The sequence below is a fragment of the Homalodisca vitripennis genome, chromosome 3 (assembly GCF_021130785.1).
Source record: "Homalodisca vitripennis isolate AUS2020 chromosome 3, UT_GWSS_2.1, whole genome shotgun sequence".
Taxonomy (NCBI): domain Eukaryota; kingdom Metazoa; phylum Arthropoda; class Insecta; order Hemiptera; family Cicadellidae; genus Homalodisca; species Homalodisca vitripennis.
In genome coordinates this window covers 119,998,189-120,008,460 of record NC_060209.1, presented here as the reverse complement: position 1 = coordinate 120,008,460, position 10,272 = coordinate 119,998,189, and the positions used below count along the sequence as shown (strand labels likewise).

Sequence of the window (10,272 nt, the reverse complement as noted above, 5' to 3'; positions counted from 1 at the left end):
GTATATAGGGACTTGTATCAAAAGTTATTGAACAGGCAGTTATTAGACATATTCTGCAGCTCGGGTGGTTATCACATACAATGTGAAGTTTAAACAGCTGCCTCAAGAAACCTTTTATACACACTTAAAACCATGTGTGAACCAATTGTAATGATTGAGGTACCATAAAAGATTGTTCCAGTTCATAGAAGTGCAAAGTTATTTTCAATTTTTTAAATTACAATTCTGAAGGCACACACCACATTCGTTTGATTTTTTCCCATCTAGATACATTTTATTCTATTTGTCTCTTGTACAGTCATTGGTCATGTAACATGATCTTTTTTTGTTATTACTAAATTATGTAGCCTAACATGGTATTGTGAAATTATTATAGTGTTGATAACTCATAATGTGCTAGTGAATAAGAGTGGAAACACTTTATTTTAATTCAATTGGATTAATCTAACAAATTTTATCTCTATAGCAAACTTCAAAATTCAGGATTACATTTTAATTTCTTGATATTATATTTATTGATACTATTTTTTTTATTAAGAAACAAGCAAGACACATAATATAGACAAACAAAATAGTGATATAATTGTTTTAATATTTAAAAACTGATTTGCTACTATTAATTATAGATAAAAAACTTACATATGTTAACATACTGACCGTGAAAGAACACCCCATGGTGCTCTACATTAGATCATATCAAAACATAGCACATAATCTGAATTTGGTTACAGTATCACAGTAAAAGTGTTAGTATAGACAAAAATGAAATGTAATGCAAAACAAAATACAAGTAAATATTTACATGGAAGAATATTCACACACTGCATGTGCTAAAAATCATAATTAAAGAATAATTAGTTAATTAAGTTCTAAATAAATTATAAGTAATATAAGAGATGAATTTATAAAACTATTAATGACAAATAAAAAATACTGGTACTACAAATACATGCAATACATAAGCAAAATGTATTTTAAATGCTAGTTCAAAAAATAGCAAATTAAAATTAACAATTTTGTATTTATTATTACAAACATATGGATTGAAATATAAATCATACTAAAATAATTTTATACTAAATTACATTTACATCAGTGTAGAAAATAATACAATTTTGTATTTTAAATAGATACACTATGTACAAATAATATATATTTTACAGTCTGCATATTAAAAATAATAAACTGTGTATGAAACGGCTGCTTTATTATTATAGAGACCCACTGAAGAATCCACATGATTGCAAACCATTGAATATATATAGGTATTTGTTATTGAGGTGAGTTAGGATATGAAACGGCTGCTTTATTATTATAGAGACCCACTGAAGAATCCACATGATTGCAAACCATTGAATATAAGTATTTGTTATTGAGGTGAGTTATGATATGAAACGGCTGCTTTATTATTATAGAGACCCACTGAAGAATCCACATGATTGCAAACCATTGAATATAAGTATTTGTTATTGAGGTGAGTTAGGATATGTTGGTTCTGTTGTCCTGGAGAAAACAGGAGCCTTGCCCTCCTTGACCACTTTCAATGCTAACATGACAGCAACAGTGTCAAGTTCCTTCTGTGATGGTTTCTCGTTGTCCAGGCAGATGCAAGCAGCTCGTCGGCCAAAGTGTTCAAGCACCTACATTCAATCATCCATCAATATTCTTTCTGAACTAGTTTTATATGGACTGAGCAACAAAGCTATAAGCAGAAATCGGATCTTAATAATGGTTGCTATGGTAACAGTAGCGGATTTACCAGTAGGCCCACCAGGCAAGTGCCTACAAGCTACAAGCCCAAAGGGGCTGCAAATAAGAAAACAAATTATAATTTCTGACTGGTTACAAAACAAATGCAAAAATGCTATCTGACATAAAACAAATTATTAGAGAATTTTCACCAAAGAAAGGAAGAAAAGTTAATATATAGCCACTTATAGTACTTACTTTGCTACACATACATAGTTTGGTTATTATTCGTTACTATTATTATTTTTCTAATCAACTGATTATAACAAAAATTATATACGTATTTTCTTTAAAAGTATTTAAGATAGAAATATCTTTTTCATAAGAGTTACAAATTTATATTTTGGTAAAACAATCTGACACAAAACTCACAAACAAATTTTAAGGAATTATCCCACATTTTTTTGGGCATAGGCGACCAAGAAAGTGTTATCAATCACTGTACAATATTAAAGACTTCTAACACCACATTTCTAAGAGGCTGTACCATTGATTTGAAGGCTGATTTTTTTCTCTGTGTGTATGATAGGGTTTGAATTGGGGACCACATTTGGAAAGGAACGTGGCGTCACTGTTCTAGGACATATTTTCCACATTTACTCCACATTGGAGATATTAAAAAAAAGTTAAATTGTCTATGGCACTATTGTATTACAGTAGCTTTGAAAAAAAATCACTGACAAAATTAAAGATATAAAAACTAGTTGAATTTTATAACCTCCAAGTTTATGAACGGTGTTCATTTCCTCAACAGACTCCACAATTTAATTAAATATGCTCCAACGCCTTCTTGGTACCACAAGCATTCTATAATGCAAGCAGGTGAGTTTTAGGCATTCGAATGGGAGACTGCCCAATTAGAAGACTGACTCCACTGTACTAAGTGGGTTGCATTGGCGATGAATGAAAGAGGCGTAGGTGTCAAATTGTATGTGTGAGTGTGTATTGTTGTATGAATGTCAGAAATTTAAAAAACCCATGACGTTGCCATACTATGTAAATATTGTAAGGATTAGATTTAATTTATATATATATATATATATATATATATATATATATATATATATATATACATAAACAACAATCAAGTATGTTGTTTATATTTTTATAATCTACATCTATGTACTCAAAGTGTATATTTCATACCAAAAAAATGAATTTGGTGTTTTTGTCAAACAGTTTTAATTTATTATTATTACAAATATATACAAAAGAGATTCTTTTTGACGTTTATGAATTCTTTTATTTTCAGTACAGTAGGCTACTCAGGATGGTTAATTTTACAATTCAATGTTGTAACCAGGTGACATCAACAAATAAATTTAGAAATGAATAGGTAAGGACTGAGACATACCTTAATCCTGTAGTCAACCACGGTGGATACAGGATTTCCTGTCAATACCAGATAGTCCAGCTGGGCCAAATTCTGAATGTGCTGCACCTCACTGATTTGAGAAATGATGTTGGAGCCCAGGTCCAGACCCTGCAAAGTGCTCAGCTGGGAGAAGCCTACAAGTGAAGTGATCAGATTCTGGGACAGGTCAAGATGTACTATATTGTTAAGACGGAGATGCAGATCGTTTGTGCAGGAGATAGAATTCCCTGACAGATACAAATGAGTAAGAGAAGACAATTGCGTAAAATCATCCACTTGTGTTATCTGATTCTCATTAGCTGTCAGTTGTTTGATATTAGGCATCAGAAGCACAGTGTTACCTGCAACAAAGTTAATACAATCAGCAATCACTACTACTCCATAGTTTACTTTGTCCATACACATGACTTAGAAATTGATAGAATATTGATTTGATAACATTTGGTTTAAATGACTATTTTAACCCGGCAGTGGTCGCTGTGGGTCATAGTGACCCGCACGTGACTTTTGTCATCTGTCTTGACTATACAAAAATATTAATTTTTCCGGCCTTTCGCATACCTGCCTGCCTCCCCACCCACTATAACTCAGGACAGTTTTGTTCAGTTTAAGCGAGACTGGTGTCCGGGATAGACACGTGTGGGTCACCGTGACCCGCAGCGACCGTTTTCATTGTCAAAGTGTCTTAGATCAAATTATTTTTTGAACAGTGTTTTTTAGCGTTTATGGTGTTTTTATTAACATTTATAGCATATAATGTTTTATTCTATGTTATTGTTAAAAAAACTAAGTGAAATGGCTGAAGGCTCAAGTACAAGTGCTCCCTTTCGAGCGACAGAGCGTGTAGTGTTGGATGAAAACAGAATTCTCCAGGCTCTGCAAGAAGATGTTGAATCCGATGTTGAAACTGGAGCTGAAACTGATGTTGGAAGTGACGTAGATGAAATAGAAGAAAGAGAGGACGATGCCTGCAGAAATTCAGATACAGAGCAGAGTGACGAAGATTCGGAAAATGATGGACCTGGACCTGTGTCGGATGATGAAATTCCTCTTGCGTATAGAGGACATTACCTAGGATTACTTCATATTGTTTACTCATGTAATATAATTTATTATAATAATAAGTAAAAGAGAAATCTTTAAACTTTAAGTTTTTTGAAAAATGTAATTTATTTTCAGGTATCAATGAAGAGTGCGTCCCTGACTTGTTTTATTTCAAACATTTTTCTCAAGATAATATTTTAAGAATAGTGATAAGTTTGGATTATTTTAAGATTTAGTTATTATAAAATTAATTTTATGCAATATTAGGTAAGGTTTAAATATTTCATAGTGGTTTTAATATTTTACTTAATAATTTTCTACTTAAGTTTTAGTTATTATTTTATTACATTTGACAGGAGAATTTACTAAAAATATTTCGAAATAATGTATGTGTTTTAAATTTTATTTAGGTACTTTGTATCTTAAACCAATAAATACAATCATTAAAATTTAAATATTTTGTAACTAAATTTGTATACAGACATTAGACAATTAGTCAACACAAAACTGCTAAGATTTGTGACATACATTTCATAATTTTTAAAACAACATGTAAATAAATAAAAAATGTTTCCGAAACATATTAAATTCTATTACCTAGCTCCAAAATTAACATATATGTAATATTAATTAAATAAGTAATAGAGCTTTCAGATATAACAAGGTTTTAATTTGCGGGTCACCTAGACCCACAGCGACCGGATTCAGGTGCGACATAGGCGCGACCACTCCCGGGTTAAGGTGCTCTGAATAAAAAAGTGTTTCCCACAAAAATCAGTCCATGTAAGAGACAATACAAACTATCTGATTTTGATAGAATGATGAATGACTAAGTACTAATACTTTATCAGGCAAAGTTAGGACTATCAGGGATCCCCAATCCTTTCACAACTTGGAAGGAACTTGTCAATGTCTCCATATTAATTTAAATTTTTTTTTTTATTTCGTCCCTTAACCCTCCGACTGCCCTAAATAGTTTCTTTAAACACCACGCCGTTTGTCCCAGTTTTGCAAGATATTTTTCTATAATCTGTAAAAATTGTTTTTATTGTATGCCTTACTGTATTTGCTATCATTTTGTTCACAATCAACAGTATAATATAACGATAATAAGTAACTAGGTAAATATTTTCATTTAAATTTTTTACAGCGAGTGGAGAAAATTTTTTTCATTTGCATGTAAAAAAAGGGAGAGGGTTGTGCCTGGGAAAAATAATTCAGTACGTCAATTTAAAATTCCAAGATAGCCTAAAGGTCACAAATTTAATCTAATTTCAGAAAATGTACAGTTTTGTACGAGTCTTCGGGTAAATAAATTAGTTTTAGCACAAAAACAGAAAGCAGAACAGGAAACGTGGTTTTCGTGATCAAAAACACATAAATTTGTAAAAATGTTTATAAATTGTAAACTAACTATATTTGGTATAATTTTATTTACAATAAACTAGACAATACTAAAATAATAAATATTGTGAGAAAACCCAAGGTTTTTATTTTTTACGTTTAGTAGAAATCAAAATTTGTATAATACGTCTCTTAAAAAAGGGATAGTTACCAGATAAAAACAGTTATTCTTATATTCATTATACAATATTTTTGGGTTTTGTACAATTTTATAGTAACCTAAAGATCACAAATTTAGTATAGTTTTTTGTAAGTAGATATCATAATATTTTGTTATGAAACAATTAAACATTTACAAAACTATAAAAAAAAACTAGTGCTGTGTACGGCAACTCTTCGCCTTTCCAACAGTTATGAATTACGTCCATACTTGATTGTTTATGTATTATAACAAATGAGATTAAGTGGGTGGTCCAAATCAATTATTATCTATAAATTGGTGTTTAAAGAACGAAAATAAACAACAGATATCCGATGGATGGCAGTCAGAGGATTAGACCTATGGGTGTTCACAAAAATAAAACCAAATTTTCCATGAGCGTTCATGTTTTTGTTACACCTACAAATTTCAGCTGATATAGGCCTTTAGATTGCCTTATGACACAAATTGATGCTTTGTTTGAAGGTTATTTTTGACGATGGAAGGATTGTGAAGGAAACAGGATTTTTCCGGACATTTGCCATTGTTCAGTGAAACAAGAAAACAGTAACACTACGTTTCCTAGTTTGTAATTATGTATTAGGTTAGTTCTTTACCTGAAGAAGAGATCAGATTGCAGATCTCGAAACATAGTGTTACTGTTTTCTTGTTTCACTGAACGATGGCAAATGTCCGGAAAAATCCTGTTTCCTTCACAAATTGATGCTCAACAAAAGTTTTCATTTTAATTGTTTCAATCAATTAAACCGTATTTTAAGTAATAATGCAGTTTAAAATTTGATGAACACCAAAATTAGATGATGTTATTCTGATAAAATTTGATATGAAATTCTACCATGTCCTTTTGTATCATGCATATTTATTATACTAGTCATAAATTCACCTGACCTTCACGGAACTGAAGGTCATATTACTGTGTAGTGTGAGGAGGTGATTGTTGTCATGTGGGTAAGGCTAACCCAGGGACCATGGGTTTGATTCCTGAAGGAGTTGATACAAATTTGCATGTGGGTTCACATCATTTTCCTTACAAAATATTTAGTATAAGTGATTCAAATGCTGTTGACGTAAAAAAACCTCCTTAAGAAGGAAAAAAAAATCTCCTTTTCTTTCAAATTTCAGGACATGGTATATAACAATATCTTTTTACATTCAAATTAAATAATATCAAAATTACACATAAACAGTAAATGATAATATGCAACTAATTAATTAACAGATATGGATGAGATAACTCTCCCACACTTATATGAAGCCAAGGTTTGAACCAAACATGTGATCCTCCAGATAACTTGGCTTTAGATAAAGACATACAGATCTACAATGTAGAATAATGTTATATTCATCTCTCTCTGCCTAGTCAGTAAATGTTGCAATCAATTTGAGATGTTTCACATTATATATGATTTTAAGTTCTTGATTTTGGTAGGCTGAGGTAGTTTTAGAAATTTAATCAAGTTATTTTGGGATTTTAAATTCTGTCAACCAATGACAGATTTTATCAGCTGGATTTGAGCCCTTTGAACATGAAACCATATCAAGTTTGACTTAACGATGCAATTGTCTTAGCTTTCTAAAGACACCAGGTTTAGTGTTTGGAAATACATTGCCTAGCACAGGCCATATTGGTTTCTGAGCATCAAATTTTCTAATTAAAAAAGAGTTCACACAGTGATTTTCTATCTTGAAGAGGATTAGCCTTGATATTTAAGTAGAAATTTTTGTTTTTTTCCAACCCATAGACAATGCATGATTCATTATTGATAGTAAAATGTTTTAGGGTTTGCACATTTCGATACAGTGAACTGTTTGTGACAGGATGCTCAGAATGGATGATTTAAGAAATATATCTGCAGTCTAATAAATAAATAAGAATTTTACTGTCATTAAGCTTTACATTCAAGCAACAGACAAAGTCAAATCCGCTACATTAATAACTTAGGACAAAGTCAGCATACAATAAAATCCAGACAATCTAAAAAACTCTAAAATACAGATATAATAATTTAGACCAACAGTGTTAACTATATCAAAAGGTCAATCTATAACTTAATCTAACATAACAAACCTCTTACAAAATGTCACATTGACAGTTCTTTGGATGGGGACGCTGCTTTAGCACCCCCTGGAATAAGCACCCCCTCGGGCTTTGACATCACGGCAGGGGGTTGCTAATTCAGCGCACTGACATGGTCGAGGCCCTGAATTAACACCACCCTGTTCCAAGGGGGGTGTTAATTCAGCGCATGTACATGGCTAAGTCACTGAATTAGCACCACCTAGCATTCAATCATCAACACAAGCAGATTTGTCTTTTAGAGATTCAATTTAATTGTATATATAATAGTTTTATCTGGATTTTTGTGACGCTGTCACTTATAAGCTGCAATCTAAGGTTGTGTTGAAATTTCTGAAAAACGATGAAGAAATATGTTTCTCAAATATGAATACTTTCTCTTCGAAATTACTATATGACAATATTATATAATAAGTCCTCCGACTAACAAAGCTAATAGACATTAGAGTGCCTCCCTCTCTCACACATTGTCATATTTTTGTAAAATTTTTCACTCATGACTTTGTTTTCGGAGTTTTTTTATAAATATCGCTAATTAACAGAATTAGAATTAATTAAATTTATACTACTTCAATTAAATCTGTGAATTAATATGTTTATAAAATTAATTAACATACTGATAAAGATAATATGAACATAAACCTACAATTTTCAAGTTTGAGGCCATTAAAGCCCATGTAGGCTCTTTCCCTTTGAGTTTCTTAATAAACAGTAATTAGATAGCAAAGTAAAATTCATGATAAATGGTGTCTTCATTTAATGAATCATCCTTTTGAGATATAAGATTTTTATTATTATGTATAAAGTTCTTTCATGTCAACCATAAGAATGCTATAAAAATACCATAATTTATTATTTTTCCTCACCAATATATAATATTTACTGCTGTATGTACGATTATACATTTTTATAAAAATAAAAACAGTTTTTTTTTTATTTGATTTGACATTGGGTTATTTGGTTATTTTAACAGGAAGAAGTCGGTTTTTGGAATATTACGGAAGGTAAAATGTAATTATGGTTTTATGATGTGTCATGTTTATTATACAGGCATTGTTTATTGGGTGTCCTCACCAATCGAAAATTTACTGATAGTCTAGTTAAGGGTATTCACTGAGCATTATCAGTACAAGTTTAATCCAATCGTGAAAACTCAATGGATTATGTTTCTCGATACAATTAAAACTACGCTATTTGTATATGAAGCCATAATTCAATTACAAATTTGATTTAATATTTGAAAAAAACTAATATAATTTTGTTTACTTCCCGATGTTTTTTTTTCCATAAACAATTTAAGTTCTTACTTTAGACAAAAGAGTTCACTGTTAGAGTATAAAATAGTTCTTTGCAAAATTTTTCGGATGGCCCAAAACTTAGCCTATGTAGGTAGACAGACACCTCTGCGTAAACAATTAAATGTTTGAGTAAAATATTTTTGTACTCAGCAAATATGTGATGTAAAATAGAATAGAATAGAATAGAATAGAATAATGCTTTATTTCTGAACATCAAGTACAGAGAATGGTGTCAAGTATGTTGAGGTTAGGACAATTCAATATTGGATGAATATACAATGTTATCATGTTCTTAAGTTAAGTCACTGTCTTTGGTCTTGTCAAGAAACTCTTCGATTGAGTAGGCTGGATTATCTGTCAACCAGGAGCTCAATCTGTGTTTTTCAGCGCTTCGCCTGTCAGTAGCTTGAAGTCAGCAGAGAGATGGTTGTAGAGTTTAGCCCCGATGAATGATGGTTTTCTTTCATAAAGAGCTGTCCTATGTCTCGCAACGGGGATTCTTGATGAATGTCTAGTGTCATGAAAGTGTAATCTTGTTTCTTTTGGGAGTCCTAATTTATCAACATGGAGTATGACTGCCTGTATGTAAATTGAGATTACTGTTTTAATTTTGAGGTTTTTAAATTCTTCTCGGCAACTGTCTCGTGCTTTTAGGTTTGCTATGGATCTTATAGCTGACTTCTGGATGGTGAGTATACGATTTAAGTTGGTAGTTGATGTGCCACCCCATACTACTATACCATACCTCAAGTATGTCTCAAATAAAGCAAAGTATGCCATCTTTGCTGCTTCTATGTTGCTGATGCATTTAATTCTTCTTATTACATTAGAGAGCAGAGTTGAGTTTCTTGCACAGGATGTTCAACATGTGGGCCCCATGTCAAATTTGAGTCTAGAGTGAGTGAGACCAAAAGGTCAGTTTGGTCTGCAAGGTCAATATCAGGAAGGGCCGGGATTTGTTCACCTCTTCTGCTGAAATTGATCTGTTTTGTTATTAGAAGGGTTTGCTACCAAGTTATTTGTAAGGCAGTAGTCGTATGTCATGTTTAGGGCAATGTATGCACTGATGCTGATGTCCTCTGGTGTGTGTCTCCTTTCAGTAAAAGGGTTTTGTCATCTGCGTACATCACCACCGAACTGTAGTCCTTGATGTAATCAGGGAAGT

General features: G+C 31.8%; 1 protein-coding gene across 2 annotated transcripts in view; it reads right to left on the bottom strand.

Moving 5' to 3' along the window:
• Positions 1 to 404: 404 nt before the first annotated feature.
• The window catches only part of LOC124357428 (nischarin), a 30,023-nt gene continuing 20,155 nt past the window's right edge, over positions 405 to 10,272 (bottom strand). The window contains exons 3-5 of one of the 2 annotated variants that reach the window (XM_046809230.1): positions 3,104 to 3,465; positions 1,448 to 1,640; positions 405 to 1,350 (exon numbers count right to left, since the gene is read on the bottom strand). In XM_046809230.1, the coding sequence (XP_046665186.1) occupies positions 1,467 to 1,640; positions 3,104 to 3,465 (536 nt within the window). In that variant the 3' untranslated portion in view covers positions 405 to 1,350; positions 1,448 to 1,466. Of the gene's footprint in view, positions 1,641 to 3,103; positions 3,466 to 10,272 lie in introns of both variants that reach the window. The other variant, XM_046809229.1, reaches the window with a different exon arrangement.